Source organism: Phytophthora ramorum (assembly GCF_020800215.1).
Source record: "Phytophthora ramorum isolate Pr-102 chromosome Unknown Phyram_PR-102_s0026, whole genome shotgun sequence".
In the NCBI taxonomy this organism is placed as follows: Eukaryota; Oomycota; class Peronosporomycetes; order Peronosporales; family Peronosporaceae; genus Phytophthora; species Phytophthora ramorum.
This window is the reverse complement of record NW_027150672.1, coordinates 54,185-76,451: the sequence shown is the minus strand read 5'-3', so window position 1 is coordinate 76,451 and position 22,267 is coordinate 54,185. Positions and strand designations below refer to the sequence as shown.

The window sequence follows — 22,267 nt, the reverse complement described above, 5'->3', positions numbered from 1 at the left end:
CCTGAGGCGCGAGGGCGTACCAGTGTCTCCGCTCATGCTCCAGATGAAGGCACGTGCAGTAGCAGGTGAGCTGGGTCTTCGCTTCGACCAGTTTTCGGCAAGCTCGTCGTGGCGCCTCCGATTTCTCAAGTCGTATAGGCTCTCACTGCGGCGCCGGACCAGGATCGGCCAGAAGACCCCCAGCGACTCGCGTGAGGTGGCGGAGAAGTTTCGCGAGGAGGTGCAGAGGATGATGCTCAAGAACGGCATCACGGAGGTGTACAATGCAGACCAGACGGCGCTCAACTTTGAGCATCTCCCCACGCACACCATCGACGAGACTGGCACACGAACGGTGTGGGTCCGCAACAGCGGGAAGGAAAAGAGCCGCCTCACAGCCATGGTTCTGGCTGACTCGAGAGGCATCAAGCGCGCCCCCTTCCTCGTTTTCAAGCAGCCACCGTCCCGAGTGCCGGCCACCGAACAGCATAACCACAAGGAGCAGCAGGGTTTCGGTCGAGACCTCTGGAAAAAGGTAAAAGCGATGCAGGCATCGACTGGGATGCCGATCTACTGCAACAGTCGTGGGTGGTGGAACGCTGAGCTTTCCGTGTTGTTCTTGCGGTTCCACTTTGCAGCGCGGACTGACATCGATGAGCCCGTCCTCCTCATCTGGGACGAGTTTAGTGGGCACTGGACTTCCGAGGTGGAGGCGTGCGCTAAGGAGCTGAATGTGCTTCTGCTCAAAGTCCCTGGTGGGTATACTTCCGTCTGCCAGCCTGCTGACATCGCGTGGATGCGACCCCTCAAGGTTCAGCTGCGCGCCGAGTGGCTGTCGGATATCGAGAAGCAGTTCGAACGTCATCAAGGTAAACAGAGTAGATTTGTACTAACAGCTCCCACACGAGAGATCGTCGTGGGTTGGCTACATGCAAGTTGGGCCAGGTTGTCTACGAGCACCATTGTGGCAGGATTCAGGAAGCTTGGCGTGCCGTCGGATCAGCGCAAAGTCCCGCTAGATGATGCAGGGGCGTACGATGCAAAGCTGCAGGTAGTAATTCAACTTCTCGAAATCTGCAAGATCGGTGAAGACGTCTCAAAAGATGCAGAGCGAGATAACAGCAATAAAATGGGAAACTACAATTGTTGAGAATGAAACGGAGGGGACGTAAGTAGGTGCACCTACTTCTCTTGGAACCCTGGCACCAAGATTTCATCATAAGATGACTTAACTTTCCGAGTAGCCACAAGGGGATTTGAACCCTGAGTCTGTCGCATCAACGACAGCCGCTTTCACCAACTGAACCAGCGAGGTGGCCGTAATCTATTCAGGAAAATATCCTTGATAAATAAATTCCGAGTGATGCAGCTGTTATTTATTTGCAGATGCCTCTTCCCATGCATTCGGCATCCCTGGTGCTGCAAGGGGTGCCTTTTGATAAGAGTTTTGCGGTAATTCGACAATGGAGATGGGCAACTCAGTTGCGCAATTCCCTGGGAGTCATCATTCTATTTGGCAGGTTATCGAGAGGTACCCGTGCCAAAAATGAGGTGCACGACTGTAACGATGTCATTAACAGTCGGCAACTGCGGTAAGCCAACCGAGAACTCCGGAACCGCCATCTCGGTGTGTATCCGCCTACGCGGATCCAAGAACAACCAGGACGGAAAGCCCGTCATGCGGATGCTAACTCGCTCCAGGCACCGGTTCCTGTGCCCCATATTCGGTTCAATGCCCCATAAGCAAGCGATGATGAGCCTGCATTACACTATTCCCGCAGCGGGCTTCATTAGTCGCCTTGACAGGCCAAATTGAGTGTCTGCAACACGCGTAGCACGCACAATAAAAGCGGGTGAGCAAGAAGTAGGCGAAGACCCAGACCACTTTGGCACGCCCTTACTGAGGTCAGGAGGCACCACGAACATGTACCGAGTCAATGTTGACGTGCTAACGATCCAGTTCCACGAGCGCTGGGCGTCCGACGTTTTCAAACCCTACATAAGATGGTGCCGCGAGTCGGTCGCCGGCGTCACCGCCAAGATCGCTAGCGGATCGAGGTCGTCAACGGTGTTACAATGACTGACGTGTGCTACTGTTCCTTTGTGGGCGCGGTAACATACTATATAGCTGCAACATAAGTTTGACCCCAAAACTCGCTTGATGTTGAGTAGTGGAGACTGCTCCCGCCGCACCGTGTGGTTAGAGCCTCAAACAATCAATTATTGCAATCTCGACAATGTAAAAGACGGATATTGCAATCTCACTACCATTGACACTCTTCCCCCGTTGTTTTATTATTGCATTACGACCGTGTCATGGCATTATACTGTATCACTTCGAGCAAGTGGTAGGAAATCAGGACAACAGCCGTCCTTCGAGGAATTCAGCTCACACATTGCAGTGCTTGGCAGCGAACATTTTGCTGATAATCGCATCGAGCTTCTTTGCAGCAGATTTCTGTATAGACCAGTAGGGCAGGTAGTAAAGAGCTTGAGGCAAATCGAAGCGTGCGCTTCGAAAGCACCTACGCTCCATCGATCCCTGAACTGGAAAAGTAAAATGCTCAGTCAAAACTACTTAGCAGTAGCGACAGTTCCAAGCCGAGTTGCATCCACACCACTCACTTTGCTTGGCCAGCAGGCAGCAGCAATAGGAGCGAAGCTTATCATCGACACAACTTGGATCAAATCAACCAAGCGATCCAGCAGTGCAGCGCAAGAAACTAAGCGCAGCATCCAAGAAACACTTACCAACATCATGACTCGTGGCGCAGTACGTGCCATTCGCGTGCAATGAGCGCGCCCATTCCTAGCATCACCGCGGCCCTAATAACTGGTGAGCAAGCACCGCTCCCGCTCCGAAATACCTCGCGTCAAGCCTTCACCGACGTGTCTACACGCAGCTTGCGCGTTGCAATTCAGGACGAGCGTTGAAAACCGTATCCTCAAGCAGGGCTATCTCCGTGCACATGGGGCTGTCTTCTTTGCAACGATCCGCCTCGACAGGAATCGAAAGTGATGATGGCCACGCCTCCGACGCAGCAATGGAATGGCGTGGCGACTTCATTCTAGTCTTGCCTGACAGGAAAGATCGTACAAATCCGACACGCATCCAGGCGGCTTGAACAAGAGATGAGCGGCGGATGAGTGCGCTGCGCTCGCCGACGACGCGTGTCCTGCAAATACGAAGGGCAGGTGCCGGCGTGACCAGCGAGCGGACACATCAGCGCGTAGGTGTTGCACCTCCGGCGCGAAAAAGACGCAGCTGTAAGGTCTCCGCAAGCAGGAGACTCTTCTACATGGCGAGGGGATCCTCATTTGACGCGATTGAAGTGGAGCCCCTGGTTTGGATATGTCTGGCTCAACTGCTTGAAAGTGCCTGGAAATGCTGTCAATCTGCAGATAGTCTTTCGCAAAGACACGCTGCTGTCGGTGGAGGTCTGAAGCTCTTGGTGCCGTCCACACCACGGCATCCGGCGTATGTGTGCGTCTGAAATCAATGCTGCTTTCGTGCACCGCAAGCAGTTCGCTCACATTGCATTTTGCATTTCCGAACGCACCTGTTCGCTCCTCCTTCCTCCCCTCTTCCAACATGGTCAAGTACGTGCTCACCGGCGCCGACGGCAACCTGGGCGGCTTCGCTGCCGACCACATCGCCGAGGTAAAGAACGCCAACGACGAGATCGTGTTCACGAGCTACAAGTTCGACAGCGTCCCGGCGGAGAAGAAAGCGGCATGGGAGGCCAAGGGCATCAAGGTTGTGCCTGCCACGTACGATGACGTTGATACCCTGAAGAAGGTGTTCGAGGGCGCTGAGGCGGTCGCCTTCATCTCCACCTGGCTGATCGGCGATGGTCGCCGCAACCAGGCCAAGAACGTCATCAAGGCTGCCAAGGAGACCGGCGTGAAGCGAGTGTGTTACACCTCATTCGTCGGTGCCGGCTCGGATAAGCCAAATGACCAGGTCCCGTTCCTGCCTCGTGACCACCACTTCATCGAGCACGAAATCTACGCCTCGGGTCTGGACTACAACATCCAGCGTAACTGGCTGTACCAGAACAACATCCCGCAGTTCTTCGCTCAGTCGTGGCACTTCACGGAGGACCGCTGGCTCATCAACAGCCACGACGTTCCTGGTGCGTACGTCGCCCGTGAGGATTGCGGCCGTGTATTCGGCGCTCTGCTGCTTGGAAAACAAGAGAAAAACACCGTTGTCGATGTCACTGGACCGGAGCCCGTGCTCGACAAGGACGTCTTCGAGTGGATGAACTCCATCAGCGGATACAAGGGTGAGTTCGTCGACATGCCGGATGAGGAGCTGCGCGCCTACTGGCTCGGCCGCGGTCTGCCCACCGACGTGTACGGCGACTTCTCCAAGCTTCCCATGAAGCTGTGCATTGGCGACCTGCTGTGCTGCGGTGAGACCCTGGCTAACGGTTCGATGAGCAAGGTCACTGACACGGTTGAACGTCTGACCGGCCGCAAGCCGCTCGGCTACAAGGAGAACCTCCTGCAATACAAGGAGATCTTCCCCAAGAACCAGTAAGCTGTCTGACTGGCTTGAGTTGCTGGCTTATAGGGCTTGGATATGTTGGATTTGAATCGTGTCAATAATAAATCTACGCTCGCAGCTTCCGTCTTCTACTTATCGTGAGCAGTGACTTTTATTCAAGTAGAGCGGTAAATCGTAGCTGGGGGTTGTCGAGGCTCTACTGTAGAGTCTAGATTCAGTATCCTGATACATGTAAGTGGAGTTGGAGGTGCAACCAGGACGTCAGAGCCATACGGCAGAGCCCTCCGCGCTACCAGCGCCATGCAGTATTATAATAGCGATACATGTATCGGTAGCAGACACTTTGCAATATCAGAGCTTTCCCATCCCACACCACGCATTGTCGAGACCGTCTGCTCCCCGAAACCTGCGTTCAGGGGTCTTCACAGCAGCTCTGGGTCGCGTACCGGTAGCGTATTGAGTAAGTATTCCCGGAGTGATGCCTCCGCCATTGACGCACGGTGCCAAGTGCTGGTTCACCCTCCATCGCCGAGGTGGTGGATTCATGGTGGTGCCGCAGGGATGTTGAAGTGACTGTCAAATAGCTTGATCTTTGTATGGTGTGGAATTCAGTCCTGTAATACATGTAGTCAAATAGTAGCAGATGGAGACCTGGCCGGCATCCATCCGATTCAAATCTTCGGAGGCTGATCCTTACTCGGTCTCTGCCATGTCACTACATGTGCAGTCGAGTGGTGAGAGCTGCAGCACGACATCAAGCAAAAACGGGAGTGGGTCTCGTGGTCCCTCCAACTTGCCCGTGCTCCAAGTCTGACGTGGCAACAAGTCTCACTTTGCAATTTGCAAGCTCAGGAACAAGCTCCTCCTCCCTCCCTCCCTCCTCCCCTCCCTCAATCTACGATGGTCAAGTACGTGCTTACTGGCGTTGGCGGCAACATCGGCGGCCATGCGGCTGACTTCGCCGTGGAGATCAAGAAGCCCGAGGACGTGCTGGTGCTCACCAGCTCCGACGTCTCCAAGATTTCGCCCGAGCGTGTGGCCAACTGGAAGGCCAAGGGCGCCATCGTCGAGAACGCTGATTACCTCGACGTGGACAGCCTGAAGAAGGTGTTCGAGGGTGCCGAGGCCATTGCTTTCATTTCCACCTGGCTGATCGGAGACGGTCGCCGTGGCCAGATGAAGAACTGCATCAAGGCTGCCAAGGAGACCGGCGTGAAGCGTGTGTGCTACACGTCATTCGTTGGTGCCGGCTCGGACCTGCCCAATGACCAGGTCCCGTTCCTGCCGCAGGACCACCAGTTCACTGAGCAAGAGATCTACGCCTCGGGTCTGGACTACAACATCCAGCGCGACTGGCTGTACCAGGACAACACTCCTCGCTTCTTTGCTCAGTCGTGGCACTTTACCGAGAACCGCTGGCTTAGCAATAGCCACGACGTCCCTGGTGCCTACGTCGCCATTGAGGACTGCGGCCGTGTGTTTGCGGCGCTGCTGCTCGGCAAGCAAGAGAAAAACACCGTTGTCGATGTCACGGGGCCCGAGGCTGTCACGGACCGCGAGATGTTCGAGTGGATGAACTCTCTTAGTGGTTACAAGGGTGAGTTTGTCGACATACCGGATGAGGAGCTGCGCGCCTACTGGCTCGGCCGCGGTTTGCCCACCGACGTGTACGGCGACTTCTCCAAGCTTCCCATGAAGCTGTGCATTGGCGACCTGCTGTGCTGCGGTGAGACCCTGGCTAACGGTTCGATGAGCAAGGTCACTGACACGGTTGAACGTCTGACCGGCCGCAAGCCGCTCGGCTACAAGGAGAACCTCCTGCAGTACAAGGAGATCTTCCCCAAGAACCAGTAAGCTGTCTGACTGGCTTGGAGTTGCTGCGTATGTTGAAATCGCGTAAAAAGTAAAAAAAAATATCTTGTCTAGCCGCGTATGCCCAAATGTTTTTTCAAGTACTTGGCGACACAGGGAGTACTCATTTGGAGCATTTTTTGTTTATGTCAAGTCTGACATTTTGGATTTATTTTTCTTTGATGCAGTTCATGCATCGAACCCTCGCTGTTCGCTAGTCGTTGTAGCAATGGCCGTAGATCGTGGCAGCTTCAGATGCAGATACTTTGTAAAGAATGAGGGCAGGGGTCAACCTCCGATCCGCCCCGCTGACGCCTCTTTTGGAAAGCGTTAACGCGCCTATGCAAACCTTTGATAAAAGCTCGGAATCTCAGTGAGGCACATGCTCTACCTGCTTGCTTGTGTGTGCAGTGCGTGTTGTACTATGTTAACACTGAAGTTATCAGGTGTCCATTGACTTCTGCGTCCAAGGAAACGTTGTTGACTTATGTTCACGCGCAGGTTCTCGGTTCTGCATGTTAAACCTGGAGAAAATGACGGTGCTAATGGTAAAGATTACAAGTATTAACTGATTTCATTGAGCTTTAAGGGGCAGCGCGAGGGGTGATCGTACTCGCAATTCACAGTTCTAGCAAAAACACTTAGTCGCTCTTGGGGAAGATCTCCTTGTACTGCAGGAGGTTCTCCTTGTAGCCGATGGGCTTGCGGCCGGTCAGACGTTCAACCGTGTCGGTGACCTTGTTCATCGAACCGTTGGCCAGGGTCTCACCGCAGCATAGCAGGTCTCCCATGCACAGCTTCATAGGCACCTTGGAGAAGTCGCCGAAGAATTCCGTGGGCAGGCCGCGGCCGAGCCAGTAATCGTACATCTCCTGATCGGGCATGTCGACGAACTCGCCCTTGTAGCCGCTGATGGAGTTCATCCACTCGAACATCTCGCGGTCCGTGACAGCCTCAGGGCCGGTCACCTCCACGACGGTGTTTTTCTCCTGCTTGCCGAGCAGCAGCGCCGCGAACACGCGGCCACAGTCCTCAATGGCGACGTAGGCACCAGGGACGTCGTGGCTGTTGTTGATCCAGCGGTCTTCCGTGAAGTGCCACGACGGGGCGAAGAAGCGAGGAGTGTTGTCCTGGTACAGCCAGTCGCGCTGGATGTTGTAGTCCAGACCCGAGGCGTAGATTTCCTTCTCCGTGAACTGGTGATCACGAGGCAAGAACGGGACCTGGTCATTGGGCAGGTCCGAGCCGGCACCGACGAATGACGTGTAGCACACACGCTTCACGCCGGTCTCCTTGGCAGCCTTGATGCAGTTCTTCATCTGGCCACGGCGACCGTCTCCGAACAGCCAGGTGGAGATGAAGGCGACCGCCTCAGCGCCCTCGAACACCTTCTTCAGGCTGTCCACGTCGAGGTAATCAGCGTTCTCGACGATGGCGCCCTTGGCCTTCCAGTTGGCCACACGCTCGGGCGAAATCTTGGAGACGTCGGAGCTGGTGAGCACCAGCACGTCCTCGGGCTTCTTGATCTCCACGGCGAAGTCAGCCGCATGGCCGCCGATGTTGCCGCCAACGCCAGTAAGCACGTACTTGACCATCGTAGATTGAGGGAGGGGAGGAGGGAGGGAGGGAGGAGGAGCTTGTTCCTGAGCTTGCAAATTGCAAAGTGAGACTTGCTGCCACGTCAGACTGAGCCAGCCACTGGTGGCTACAGACTGCGGATCCCGGCGGACGCCGAGGGAACTCGAGATCCGCTCCCGTTTTTGCCTTCATGTGGAAGGACGATACCTGATTTGCATCGGAAGCTGATGCTGTGGCGAGAGCCACGCCGCCGGCAATTCGACTGGAGCGGTAGAGACCGAGCTAGGATCTAGCTTGGGATCTGATGACGCCGCAGTCTCCATCTGCTTCACCTGGGTGTGTTTTGACTATTGCCCAGGACTGGATCCTTTCTATACAAAAATCAAGGTATTTGAGCCGTTACGACGGTCACTTCAACATCCCTGCGGCACCACCATGGACCTCCACTCGACCGACCTAAACCCTGTACACGGCAAAGGAGGCTAAACCAAAAATTGATACAGTAAAGCTTGCTGCATCAATGGCGAATGCATCACCTCAAGGGCACTTACGACGCAATACGCGATGAGGGGCTGCTGTGAAAACTCTTGAAATCCGGTCTGAGGCAGCAGATGGTCTTGATAATGTAGCGATAGATTTCTGTTGTTGACACCCCTTCGGCCTTTCTTGCGTCGAGCTTTACCTCACCGATCCTCGCGTGCGTGGCGTGTTCAGCCTCATATAACACATGTAGTGTTGCTCAAATTGTGGAGAATGCATCCCGAGATAGAGGAGGACTCTACCCTGTATTGTATTGGTCTCGTCCTTGATGACGCCATGTTCACAGCTCTTGTCGATTCGCGGCGAGCTCACATGGACATCGCGAATTGTTATTCCCAGCCTGATCCGTCTCCGCCTTCGCCCTTCTGCATCCGTTTACTGTACAAGGGCAATACCCGCTGCTCACTGGGGCTGCCAACCAAGATGAAGAGAAGGGGTAGATTGCAGTAACTCGATATTAAAGTGTCTTTCAAGCTTGAGCACTCAATACATGTATCGGTTCGGCCGGGGAAGGCTTCGGGGAACAGGTAGCGAGCGAGCTGTAGACTACTCCATGCTGGTTGCAAGACGCCGTCAATACGACTCGAGGGAGCGTGGTGTCGAAGTTCACTTCCCCGCAATGGCGGCGCTACGCAGCCCATTTGGACACTTTGATCCGCCTCGAAATGTGACGTTGCCGGTGGGTCCTTGGAACCAGAGAGGAGTATTAATAGAGAAATGGAGCCTCATCAAGCGAGTGCAACGCGATGATCCCAGTACATGATATTATAAGGTCGGCGCTGTACCAGCCGCTCGCGTGCTCTATGACTAAGGGCGATAACGAGCCTGCATCTTGACTCAAGATATTTGAGTGCCAGCATTTGACAAAAATCCTCAACAGCGCATGACGTAGCATGAGAAACTCCACGACCTACCCGGATGAGGACACAGTCAACGTACGATGCCTTGGTGGTGACCACCGAGCGTATATTGCTACTCTGCATCGCAGTGATAGGAACACATATTGGTCTATACGGTGGGAAAATATTGCAACTCAAATGCCAGACTTGTCTGGGGCAGTGGCGGGACCGAGAATACGATCTGCCGAAGAAAATTCCATTGTAGTTTGTCCTTCGTTTGCTCCTTGTGCTTTTGAAGATCTAAATATGTCGATATTTCAATATCCTTGCACAATGGTTCAACACATTGCAGATAATACAACCCGATTGCAAGATGTTGATGAGAAATCCTTGCCAATACATGTATATTCAAGCACTGGTGCATCTGCATCATGAACCAGCGCAATCGCTGCCCGAGACGTCGTCAACACGCCCGGCGCGCATGTCGTTTGCGTTCGAGCTCATGGTCACGACCACGGCTTACAGTATCCGCCATAAAATCCGCGCGTATACCCGTGGACGCCGAATCATTTGAGCTGTGTGTTGGTGCTGGTGCTGATGCCGAATAGTCACCTCGGCACGTCACATCACACAGACTGTAGCCCGATAGCCAGAAGCTACGCGTGAATAACGCTCTTGGACGCAGATGGTAACAATCACCGCCAACATCAGTACTATGGATACGTACATTGAAAGGGGTTAGCTGTTTCATAACTTTTTTCTACAGCTATCCACAGCTCTACGCATACACAAATACGACTTTCTTCGTCGTTGTCGACACCTATGATGCCATTCGATACGGTCGAACGGGCACGCCCGACGGCGTGAAGGCCCATTCACCAGTGTCCGTGTCATCGTCATCATCCTCTTCGATCAAATCGCTTTCTATAACCGACTTGGACTGATGCTGAGGTTGTGAGCGAGACAAAGGCTGTGCTTGGGCCTGAGCGGTGCCTCGTGAAATGCTGGCCGTGTCGGACTGCAAACGTCTTCTCCTGGAAGTTGCTCGGTCCTTCTGCGCCGACAGAGGCGTGGGAAGTCCGGCTTTCTCGAGGCACGAGTAGCAGATGTGCATAGGTACGAGCCCGACCGCGTGCAGCTCGACGAGTTCCTTGGACGCACAGGATCTGCACACCACATGGCCGCATGCGTGACAATTCACTCGGCTCGACAGCACTTGGAACGATTTGCTGCACTGCTTGCAGCTCTTGCAGAGAGCTTCGAGACCCACTGGGTCTTCATGACGAACGTTCGCGAGTCCAATTGCTTCCGCCGGAAGTGTGAGCAAACTCGAGTGAGTGTTGAGCCGAACCTCTCCATCAGAAGTCGAGCAGTAAGGCCTGGCGCCCAGCCACCAGGCTCAATGCCGACCATGTACACGATCTTGGTGTAGCCTTGGGCCGGATCGTTGCTTGACTGTCTCCGTCCCGAGCGTCGGAGGAAGAACCCTGACCTGAACATCGGGCAAAACTCTAGCCCAGGCTTTTTCGTAGCTTCAGCAAATCCGGGTCGTCCACGGAGTCCCAAAGGCAGTACCCGATCGTGGATCCGTCAGGTTGACGCAGCATATCCGTAGCCACGGCCACGCAGGTGTCCCGGTTCACCATCAGCCCAGGTGTCTGGAAGCTCGAGTACTTCACGTACATTGAGCTCATGGGACGCTCCTTGGTCGGTCGACGTAGTACCGATAGGATTCGAGTCTCCAACAGGTTATCGTACAAGAGGCGGTTGTTGCGAAGCAGCGAGTCGCTGTCGGAAATGAGGAAAAACTTCATGATTTCGTCCACGGTAGCATGGGTATGGGTCACGCAGCAGAAGCGAGATTGCCCGGGCTTGACGCTGGATCCATATAATACGAAATGTCCTTCTTGCGGAGCTTGGGTTTCCACTGCACGTTGCTGGAGTTGTCCGACAGCATGGAAGCCATGATGTTCTGCACGGATTCGTTCACGCGGGAAATGATCTCGCGACGCCGAGCAGGCGACAATTCAACAAGCGGCTCGCTGTTGCTACTGCCCCCGCTGCTAGTGGATTTGTCGCTTCGATGTCGCTCGAGGCTCGGGAAGCCCGTGGGGATCTGCTGAGCCGGACGCGGAGCTTGTTGGGCTTGAGTGCTTAGGTTAGGAGCTGGTCTTGATGGTCCTAATGAACACTCGAAATTACGAGCGCGATAGTCCGGAATCTGCTGAGACTGACGACGAGGCGGCTGTGCGCTGCTCGAGCGGTGGTTTGCCACGGGTTGAGTTGGCCCGAGGGAGCGACCAAAGCTACGGACATGGTCTGGTGCGGTTGTGATGGTCGTGTGGGCTCAGATGTCCGTCGCTGCGGGACCCGCTGGGACTGTCGTGCAGGGGCTTGTGACTGTCGGCGGGGGTCCTTGATGAGACTGGCGCTGTTGCGACTGTGACGGTCGAGCTGCTGTTGCGCTATTCGTGAAGGTCGCGACAGCTTTGGGGTCTGCTGTAAAGGCCGCTGAGACCGTCGTGGCTGTTGCTCGGTCTGTCCGAACGGGTCGATGGTCTGTTCAAATGGCCGAAGCGTTTTCTCGAAGTTGCTCACGCTCTGCTTTGCTGCCTGTCGCGCCGGACGTGTCGCCAGCTTGGCGCTGCTGCTCACGCCCCACTGGCGCTCCGATGGCCCAGTGGGAGACGTCGTCCACCCTTCCTGGTCGCCCATGGTCGCGGGATATTCACGACGTGGTGCGGAGATGGCGGATTCAATTATGGAGAGCGATCAGCTCCACGTCGCAGGCCACAGGCTCGCACCTTTGGATGTGCATCAAGATGGCGGACGAGACAAGTTGTCTGCAGGATAAGCAAGCACAGGCGCTGTCCAGCCCTACTGACGCCGGGAGCCGACTCGTGCTGCCACTACGACCGACATAAACGCAGCAACATCAAAGCGACATCACTGCGCTCTATTGACCCGTTCCCAGCAGCCGAGAACTCTGTCAAGCCTTGATGGAGTTCTTGTCCGTTAGCTTCGTTTGTTCACTTCTTCGACTCGTCGAGCGCTTCCTGGGATACAGGTGGGCCTCTCGACGATCGGATGCTGTAGATTGTCACACCCGCGTAAACTCGAACCTACGCTTCAATTCACGAACATCACCTCTTTTCCTCTTGAACGGGGCGGACTCAACCGAAGCAGTGCGAGAACAGAGCACTACATCAGATCATCGTTAAAACCTTCGGATATTCAACACGGTGCGAGGTGGCGTTCTCGCTACCGCCGCGCGTATCTCGGCTTCACGCCATCTTTGATTCGCGGACTCGCACCATTGTTGGCTGGCTGTCATGCTCAATGCATGTACATGTACCACAACGCCAACAACTCCAACAACGATGAAATAGTTGAGGTGAAGGACCGCTCTCAGTTCACTTTCCACCATGGGTTGCATGCTCTTGGGTAGCGATCTGCTCTCGAGATGGACAAGGTGACCGCAGTGGATATTGTACATGTATACTGCCGAGCAGATCATGTTGATGCTGAAGTCGCGCCATCATCTCCACCACAGTGGAGTGGCAATCCTCTTGCACGAAGGAAGCTGAAGAGGTCAGCGCACGGATACAGGAGCCTGGCACGACCCGAGCATGCAAAATGTATCACTGTCCGTGGCCATGTAAAGGCTCCATACTGTTCATCCCACTGCGAGGAACTGGCAACGCTCGACTCGACGGCGAGCATTACATACGTCCTCGAAGAGGAGGCGCTCGTCAAGATGTACACGTACGGGTAGAGGGACCTCATCACCAACATAATAAAGCAGGTAGGCACGAATCATTAGCAACCCAAATTCATGTTGAAGCCCCCCCCCCCCACCACACACACACGCACATCTTCCATCATGGGAAGATCCTACTTGAATCCGAGTTATGACGCAGGAGGTCTCGGACGCCAGACCCGTTGCTGTTGAGGTTGCCCCGAGCTGCGATGGCCTGCAGATTCGTTGTCAGCATGCCAGTGTACTCCAGACAGGACTGGCAGATACGGACGCGAGTGACCATTGCCCCAGGCACATTACCTCTTCCTTGAAGAAGCAGCCGCGGCCACAGACAACCTCGCCACACCTGACGCAGTTGTATTTCTTGGCCAACGCGTTGAAGCTCCTCCCACACACGTTGCAAGCTTTCGCGCCGCTCTTTGGCGTCCAATCGTCCAGGTGAGTGAAAGTCTCTGGGTCTAGTGTCCGTTTGCGATAGTGTTTGCACACCCGTCGACAATTGCCGCCGAAGATGGTCATGTGAATGCGTCCCAATAGTTGAGGGACGACGCCCCCGATCTCCACGTTGATGAGGTAGCACACCTTGGTCACGGCGTTGCGCATGCCGGAGTTCAGGAAGAAAAATCCGGAATGCCACATCTTGCTACGGATGATCTTGTCGGTGGCGGACCGATCGGGACATCCGGAATGTCCACGGAGTCCCAGAGGCAGTAGCCGACGGTGGAGCCGTCCGAAAGCGTGATCATGTTGGTGCTCACGCACACACAAATGTCGCGGCCGCTCATGAGTATCGGCGTATCGAAGCTCGCGTAGCGGATGTAAACCGACTGCATGGGGTTGACAACGGTGGCGGGTTTCAAGACCGACAGGATCTTGGCCTCTGCACGTTGCGGTACATGATCCGCACGTTCTTGAGCAGCATCTCGGTGTTGGAGACCATGAACATCTTCATGATTTCCACCACGGGGGCGTCCGTGACCCCCACGCAGCAGAAGCGGGTGAGTCCTTTGCCGACGTTCTCGTCCACATAGTAAGCGATGCCTTTCTTTCGCATGCGGAGCTTCCATAGCGTCAGCGAGGCTTCGTCTCCCAGCATGGAATTGACCACGTGCTGCTCCGAATCTTCCATATGCTGCAGCATTTCAGCTTTCCGTTCGGGGGAAAGCTGAACGGCGTCGGCGATCCTTTGAGGACCCACTCGACTGCGTGACAGACTCGATTCTGGTGGCGGGTTGCTGCTGCGTTGAGATCGATTCAGCTGTACGGCGGTGTCGCCGGGCTGTCTGGACATTGACGATCGAAAGCTCAGGTTGGTAGGCGACATGGAGTTGGAAGAGGATTGAGTTGTCGACTGGAAATTAAGGAATGGCCGAGTACATCGCGCCGAGCACAGAGAGAGATGACGAAAGTGAACCACCTTGGACCATCTCGCAGGGGAAATACCATTGGTGTCGACTGTTGACTTCAAGATCATTTCGCGGTGATTTGATGACTCTAGACGGTGGACCACTGTGGCCCTCTCGCTTGCTCGTCTGCGTTGCAGGATTTCTGGACGTCGCGACGTTGATATGAGATGCTCCATGCTTCATCACACGTCGACTAAAAGAGGTTTTGCTTTGATCCGTCTTGTTCTCAGGATTTATAACCAGTCCAGAGTTTATCATAGGCTACCTTTTTACAAGTGAGGCCCCGTCAAACAAAAGGTGCTAATACACATTTAATTACTTCTGAAACGGAGCACACCACGGTGAAGATCAGCGTCTTAGGCCCATTCTCAACCGGTACATGCGACCGCATGCGGCCAAATACTCTCGTTTGATTGGCTTACTTGCTGCGTCGCCGCATGCGTCGCGGAGCAAAAAAAGGCGGTCATGCGGCCATTTCGACGCATGCGTCCAAGTTGCCGCACAGCTAGGGTGGGGGACGCACGGAGACCTGCCAATCACAGTGCTTCAGCTGCTACAGCTTCAACGTCTTATCAACTCACTTTGCCCTTGCTGCATATTTGTCATTGCTGGACATCCGCTACCATGAACAACAGTATATCGACTATCAACGAAGAAGACGAGTTCTGTGCAGTTATTCTTCCTGTAGTGACCGCAGTCCTGGCCGTTGCCACACAAGCGGAGCCCAGCACTATGCAGGTTGTTCGTCGGCGTATGGACTGGAACTCGCACGCCCAGAGGCTTTTGCTGGAAGGAGAGTTCAAGCAATATTATCGGAAGAGCTACGCAGGATTTGAGAGGCTGGTTTCGTTAATTGGAGCGGAATTGGCTGTTGACCCTCTTCAATCGGCTCGGCGAGCACTAGGTGAGCCTCCTGTCTCTCCTGCTGGGATGCTGCAGACTTGTATCAGCTGGCTTGCTGGTGGCAGCTTTCACCACATTCGTGTCATCACTGGAACTAGTTGAGCCGGATTTTATCGAATCGTGCATGCAGTGCTGGCTGCACTGAATAACTGTACCGCCCTGGCAATGGTTTTTCCTCAAAGCGACAACTCTATGGAGTTAGCAGCAGCGAGTTTTCGTTCGATTAGTACGGATTGGGCAATTCCCGGTTGTATTGGAGCAATTGACGGGTGGTTGTGCCCGATTCGGGTGCCACGATCATCTGAGTGTGGGCGGGTTGTTTCGTTTTTTTTCGGGACACTATCAGCGCTACGGTTTGAACGTACAAGCCTGTGCGGATTTTCAGTGCCGGTTTACCGCAATGGCGTGTCGTACACTGGTGGACGGAACGATTCGGTGGCTTTCCATCAGTGGTCGCTCTGCAAAGTCCTTGCTCAAATACGGGGACCTTATTTTGTCGTTGCTGATAACGCTTACACACAGAGCAGAATGGTCTTGACCCCATTTAATCAAGCTCAAGTGTTGAATAAACCAGATCGAGATAACTTCTATCTCAGCCAATGTCGGATCCGCATAGAAATGGCGTTCGGGCTCCTCGTCAACAAGTGGAGAATTTTGAAGCGCCCTCTGTGTGTTTACTCCGGATGGCACCTCATGTCATCCACGCTTGTATGCGTTTGCAAAATTTTGTATTGACCAGCGTGTCATGGAGTCCCCACAAACTATGCGGTCAACTATAAAAGCAATGCGAAAAGAACTGCGCACGTGGAATGGCAGCAGAGATCTATCATATGCTCAAACTGAATTCGAGGTAGACGGCGGAGAAACTATCCAGCTACTAGATGAAACAACCCGGAGCATCATTGTTCAGAACATAGTCTCTAGAGATCTGCACCGGCCATCTTACAACCTTGAAAGGAAGAATCACGATAAATAAGACAGAATACCATCCAATGGTTCCTGTTACAAGAGAGGATATGCTTAGTTTGTGTTGGTACGGAGCCTTTCGATGCACGATTTCCGCTCCTCCAGCAATACAGCACGATCTTCTAGTAAACGATCCTTTGCTTCATCGTCATTTGCGGCTGCGACTATTGACTTGTCAGTATCACCTAGATGCCGGCGGATATCACCCAGTATGTTGAGCAACTGGGAGTGCTCCGCGCTCTGAATCGCGGGCATGCTCTGCTTCCGTTTTCCTGTGTGTGACGTAGGTCATCAACGCAGCTGCAACCTTCTCTATAGCTTCAGATCCTTTGCGGTGTTTGTTGTTGAACGTTGGAGCTGTCCCGTTGCCTTCCTGCGACTCAGAATCCAAGGTATCTAACTCGTCATCTTCGAAGAGTCCTCCTTTGACAAAGTTTATGAGCTCCGACTTCAACTGCATTGACCATTTTGCAGACATGAATTAGAAATGTACACCAGCAGGTAAATCGAACGTTGCGACGTACCTTGAGCCACTTTCGTAGATAAAGCACAGCACCTTAGTTCTCAACGAAGTTACGGAACTCGTTCTCGTGCTGGCCGGACTTGGTAAACCGTTGCTCAGCTGCAAAGTACTTTTGGGTAAGCTCCTTTGCCATTGCAAACAGCTTTTCAGGTGGGTGGGGTTTAGTCACTGAAGGATCAATGCCACTGAAAAGTTCGTCTTCAAACATCAGGTTCCTCTCGTGCGTCTTCGGGAAGATGTGCACATAAGACTCGCGAACCTCCTGCCAGAAATTGCTCTTCGCGTTGGTCGCTTGCTATCCAGAGCAGCACGTGAAGCGGTATCACCTAAAACGAATCCACGAGAGTATATCATCGTAAGGAACGATATCTAACTCAAAAGTATAGCAGTTACCTGTTTGGCTGTAGCGCGTAGCGATCTCGTCCGAGAACAGAAATTAATCAATCTATATGGACAGTGCTTCGTTCGCTTGGACACAGCGTTGGTGCCCATTGTGAGACCAGCATCGCCTAGCATGATGCCGTCCATAGCTGCTTGAGCAGCATCGTGCTGCTTCAAGATTGCTATGCGCTCGTCCTTCTTCATTTTGACCTGACCTTCAGCTTCCTGCGTGTACACTCCTTCCTGATCGCATCTGCACACCAGCTTGTATAGTCCGTCACAGTCGTTGTCGGGAGATCAATATCGCTGTCGTCAGAACTATCGCAGCCTTCTTCGTTGGAGCGCCAAGCTGTTTGAACTCGAGCGAGATCTGCCTGCAGGTTGCGAGGCATAAGGGGGCTGCTGGCTGGGCCAATGGACGAGGTAACCCATCCAACTGGAGTTGATTAAGTTGACTGCTGAGGCAAAATACCTGGAGCAGGACTCATGCCCATGAACCTCCCCGCTGGGCTTCACTGCGGCATGGCCAGGGTCTGCGCGTTTGGTTGATCGGCATTGATGGCTATCCAGATATAATGACCCCCTGCATTAGTACCAACAAGCTCCCGTTATCGCAGTCCACATCACTCACCGCTGCATTCTCCTGCATATTCACTCTTCTAGTGCCGACACTTTCTTCCTTGTGCGGTAGAAGGCTTCTCTCAGCGGCGGGTGTTTCAGAAGTGAGCTTAAAAAAAGATATCCACGAGAACAGCAGGCTGAGGGTGGGGCACGCACCAAATGCGGTGGCATTTTCGTTCTCAACCAATGCGGCCGCATGAAACATAACTGTGCGATGCGGTGCGGCCGCATGCGGCCGGTTGAGACTGGGCCTTAGGGTTATTTAAGCCCTTATCTGTCTAATCATTTTTTCATAATGAGCAGCCAAAAAACTTATCTTGGGCCGCAATTAAAAAGCAAAATATTTTATTCGTTTTGTATACGTAAAAAAGTGTGAGGCATCCACTTGTTGCCCCATTGTCGTCCAATTCGTCACGTACGCGATGAAATGCAACTTTTTCCAGAGGTATCATTTTGATCGAGGTACTTTTTCGGATGACATACGTATCATTTTGTTTTGCTGAGGATTCGCCTACCCTATATGCTTTCTTGGCTTTTTCTTTGTGGCTGTTGCTGTTGTGGACGGGCCTCCGCGATATCCTCCATTACACTCTCGAGCTGCTGAATAAACGACGTGTCTTCTCGCTCGTCCTGGATGCGTTTTGCTTCTACCGCCATGTCTGCTTTTCGCTTCAGTCGTGCTCTCTTCGTGTCTTTCGACTGTGCCACCTCTTTCGCTTTTGGGGCGCTATACAAGTAGTCATTTAGAAACTCTTGGGAACAAACGGGCAGATCTTTCTGTACATCTGGTCAATTTTCTCGGCAGCTTTGGTGGCGTCAGAGACACCAAGTAGCAATTGAACATCAGGGAGACCTTGTCGCTGGTAGTCATCACACAGTCAATTTCGCGCCGCACATCCTCTGAAGTCCCCTCGTCGTGTTGCCGTGGTTTTTGGCGAGAATGTACCGCGCCTAATGTAACTCTTATATCGCTGCACCGTGACGAGCGTGATACCATAGCACGCGCAAAAGCTCAGCGCACATACTCGCCGTACAAAGGGCAAGTAATACTTGAATTTGTCTCGAACACCATTTCCACGCCGAAACTTGCACGTGTCAGCCTCCATAAGTACTGTTAGTGCCGTCAACATGCTTGTCACCCGTTCCGTATTCTCCATATTAGATACAGAAAGCAAAAAATCCCCAGAATGGCCTCCTTTCCTCCCAAACACTTCGCCTCACACGAGTCCTCTTCGATCAGTCGAGTGGCCTTTGCATCCAACGATTCGTCGATTAGATAGGCGCTGAGGTCTTCATTGTCTACACTGTCATTTTCACAGCTCTCGTGCGTTTCATAGTCGTCGTCCCCCACGCTAAGAACGACAGGAGACTCGTCAGTGTCAGACCACTCGCTACCCAGAATATCGTGCGCTGCTGCCTCGGCAGGCTAAGCTTCTCCAGTCGCCCGATATTCCCCAGCATGTGGTGCGGCGACATCCGCGTCAACATCCCCTGTGTTTCACGTGGCTCGCGCTTCATGTCGACTAGTCTTTCCTGACGATGGCGCGTAATTTATCGTGCCCAAAGAAATAACGCTGTTTTCTCAACAACTCTTAAAGTACGAAAACGGGTGGTCCAACTTTAACGCCCGTTTTCTTGAAAAACCAATATATATTGGTATCATTTGTTTCCCGGGGTCTCTAAATCTTACATTATTGTAAATTTTCCTCAAGTGGATAGTAATACAGTTGTGCCCCTGAATTTACCAGGGTACTCAGTACCTGAGATTGATAAAGTTTGCACTGACCCAGTGTCGTGTGGACTAATGTTTGCCGTTTATTAGATGTACGACGCATGAATACGGGAGCACAGCAGTAGTATCGGCCGATTAAGCAGCTGAAAAGTAATAAATGATATGAATCAAGCTAGTCCACCGACTGTGTGAAAGCTGGGTCCTGCAAGACGAACAGATTCAGAGTAGCATCAGATTGAAGATCTAGTCTAAGTTACACGATGTCAAGTTATTATCCAGATTTTTTTCCGACGTTGGCCTGGATAATAGTAAACGCTCATAAGCACCCCGCATTATCAATACTGATTTGATGATACCGAGAGTATAGTGATTTAGTTCACGTCTTCTCAGCGGATTTGGACTGCACGTATACCCATTCAGTGGAATACGACATCGCATACACAATGGCATTCTGGTCAGACAGATTAGTGCTCTCACCCACGTTCTGTCATTTCCTTTGCACGCCGTCACAGTGCGATCAGTACTTCAATTTGAAAGAAACATTGATTTGGCCGCATACCATAAGTTGTTGGATGCGAGCTCCCATTTGAGGCTCATTCGCAGTGTGTATTCACGTTTCAACAGGCCATTAAATTGCCCTGCTGGATTGTTCGTGGTTGCGTACAATCTTGGCGCGTGGAAGCATTGCCAGCGCCAAAACATCTTGTTCAGCCACACGGATTGGAAGTACATGGTAAAGGCTTTAGTGGCTTCATTCTGCACCATTACAGTACGTGCTGATTCCATATCGTTAAAACGCGTCAGGATCATTGTAAAAGTACGAGTCGTAAATGACCGAGATAAAAACACCAGCACGTCTTGGATCGATGGACAACCCTCGCTCTAAATCCTTCTTCAGGACAAGAAAGAAGCACATGACGTGGGCCAAATGGTTACCCTCGTCCTAAATGCGCTCTATTGCGTTGTTTTGGCCGCCGTCAGCACCTCCAGTTAAGAATTACACTGCATATTTCTTTCCTGTACAGCGGTAAACAAATTGGCCTGAGAGCCGCCAACGCTTTGTGGTGCATTGACCAGTAGTCTGAGACGTAATTTCCATTACCACCGGGCAAATTCATTGGAATTTCCGATGACTATTACTGGGAATCCCTTCTGACTTAATTTGAACGTGTGATCCATGTGAATACTGAAAATACCAGGGGGGGGGGGGGGGGGGGGGGGCATCCATGCGGCGCAGCAAAGTCTTTGATGACAAGCCCACGAGAAATGGCTCCTTGCCAAATCCATCTAGAACGAGTGGTTTCCCGATATTACTTCGGTCCCAATCAAACGTGAAATCTTGCCTCGTCTTTATTCCGGTAAATGCTATTGTGTACTATTTCCTGGGTCTTGCTATTGTCGTCATTGCACCCAACTGGCTTGCACGAAACGTAGCTCACCCGATTTTGAAATGACCGTTGGCATTTGTTCCTCAGTCAGGTGTAGCTTGCTCCCCATGATGTTTCGTATTCTCCATGGCTTCAGGCCTTGCGTTGTCATATCTTTGCAGAACGTTTCCTGCCGTAATGTTATTTCCTTCTTTTGTATCTCGTTCACAATTGTTGATTGCTGGTTCAACTCAAAAATAGCGTAGTATCTGAAACTTCCCACACCAGGAGCTTTCCAGGTCGACGGTCACTTTGCGTATGGAATGCATTGACGACATTTGGCTGAATTACAGACAACCAAAGTGTCCTTCATGGCATAGGGAACAGGATTGATGCAAAACGTGCAGGCTGATGTCTGGGTATATGTAAATTCGAATGTTTTGAGGCTTTAGAGGAAGGTCCCACCGTCGGTGGCCATTCCCCTGACGCTCAGGGACTGCAATGGTGATGTTGTCATTATATTAACGACAGCGTTTGTTGATTCATGGGTGGGTGACCGGGGTCTTGTCGGGTGATGTCTCTGTATTTGCACTTTCTCGAAGGGCTATGGTTCCCCAAACCTCTTTAACCCAGATGTCATAGTTAAATCGAGTTTCAATTGCAAACATAATGTAGACACACACAGTACTTGTGGCAAAACTGATACGGGCACGACCTTGCCACCACATTGACTGGCCATTCGTCGTCTAGCACTCCCTCAAACTACATCCGATGACAGGCTACAACATACTACTGGGCATTGTCCAACACGTAGTAAATAGTTTTATGCGTGTAGCCAAGAGCTCGAATGATTAATATTAACGGGCGGTGGCACAATGATAACCATGTTAAAACACACAGTACACGGCATAGAGACAACCACCGAGCGAATTCCATAAAATAATCTGCTATTCAAAATCAACTCAAATTGCAGATGCAACTACTGATTTGCAAATTATCTTATTTATAGCATATATACAACCAATGTGTAATAACAATAATAGAGGGTGATGTGTATTGTGTACTAGTCCAATTCAGTTCTGAACCCTAAGCACCATTCAAGCGCAGTGTTTGCATCTGCTCCTGTTTGCAGCAGAATGCTCATCCGACGTTTCTGCCCATGCGTCCCATTCTTCTCTTAGTGTAGCTCCTTATATCAGCTCAGATTTGTAAATCTTCCGTCCATCTCCTCACATCTTGCTCCATGCACGCCATTATACCTACGAGGATGCCATGGTCATGTCTGCTGTGGTAAAATCAAGCATCGTA

At 52.4% G+C, this 22,267-nt stretch overlaps 8 protein-coding genes across 8 annotated transcripts; 2 read left to right on the top strand and 6 right to left on the bottom strand.

The window, feature by feature from the left end:
• Nucleotides 1–3,571: 3,571 nt before the first annotated feature.
• On the top strand, nt 3,572–4,525 carry KRP23_15201 (Quinone oxidoreductase 2; the record flags this gene model as incomplete). The annotated part of the gene is made up of 1 exon (XM_067886115.1): nt 3,572–4,525. The coding sequence occupies one exon, from the start codon at nt 3,572–3,574 to the stop codon at nt 4,523–4,525; it is 954 nt and encodes a 317-aa protein (XP_067736704.1).
• Nucleotides 4,526–5,392: 867 nt separating this feature from the next.
• On the top strand, nt 5,393–6,346 carry KRP23_15200 (Quinone oxidoreductase 2; the record flags this gene model as incomplete). The annotated part of the gene is made up of 1 exon (XM_067886114.1): nt 5,393–6,346. The coding sequence occupies one exon, from the start codon at nt 5,393–5,395 to the stop codon at nt 6,344–6,346; it is 954 nt and encodes a 317-aa protein (XP_067736703.1).
• A 638-nt stretch (nt 6,347–6,984) lies between these two features.
• KRP23_15199 (Quinone oxidoreductase 2) lies at nt 6,985–7,938 on the bottom strand (the record flags this gene model as incomplete). Its single annotated transcript, XM_067886113.1, has 1 exon — nt 6,985–7,938. One exon carries the CDS (start codon nt 7,936–7,938, stop codon nt 6,985–6,987), a length of 954 nt encoding a protein of 317 aa, XP_067736702.1.
• A 2,873-nt stretch (nt 7,939–10,811) lies between these two features.
• On the bottom strand, nt 10,812–11,114 carry KRP23_15198 (uncharacterized protein; the record flags this gene model as incomplete). The annotated part of the gene is made up of 1 exon (XM_067886112.1): nt 10,812–11,114. One exon carries the CDS (start codon nt 11,112–11,114, stop codon nt 10,812–10,814), a length of 303 nt encoding a protein of 100 aa, XP_067736701.1.
• A 29-nt stretch (nt 11,115–11,143) lies between these two features.
• On the bottom strand, nt 11,144–12,015 carry KRP23_15197 (uncharacterized protein; the record flags this gene model as incomplete). Its single annotated transcript, XM_067886111.1, has 2 exons — nt 11,144–11,552; nt 11,615–12,015. 2 exons carry the CDS (start codon nt 12,013–12,015, stop codon nt 11,144–11,146), a joined length of 810 nt encoding a protein of 269 aa, XP_067736700.1.
• A 1,166-nt stretch (nt 12,016–13,181) lies between these two features.
• On the bottom strand, nt 13,182–13,699 carry KRP23_15196 (uncharacterized protein; the record flags this gene model as incomplete). Its single annotated transcript, XM_067886110.1, has 2 exons — nt 13,182–13,274; nt 13,361–13,699. The coding sequence occupies 2 exons, from the start codon at nt 13,697–13,699 to the stop codon at nt 13,182–13,184; spliced, it is 432 nt and encodes a 143-aa protein (XP_067736699.1).
• Nucleotides 13,700–13,916: 217 nt separating this feature from the next.
• On the bottom strand, nt 13,917–14,384 carry KRP23_15195 (uncharacterized protein; the record flags this gene model as incomplete). Its single annotated transcript, XM_067886109.1, has 1 exon — nt 13,917–14,384. The coding sequence occupies one exon, from the start codon at nt 14,382–14,384 to the stop codon at nt 13,917–13,919; it is 468 nt and encodes a 155-aa protein (XP_067736698.1).
• A 2,508-nt stretch (nt 14,385–16,892) lies between these two features.
• On the bottom strand, nt 16,893–17,443 carry KRP23_15194 (uncharacterized protein; the record flags this gene model as incomplete). The annotated part of the gene is made up of 2 exons (XM_067886108.1): nt 16,893–17,153; nt 17,252–17,443. The coding sequence occupies 2 exons, from the start codon at nt 17,441–17,443 to the stop codon at nt 16,893–16,895; spliced, it is 453 nt and encodes a 150-aa protein (XP_067736697.1).
• Between the last annotated feature and the right edge of the window lie 4,824 nt (nt 17,444–22,267).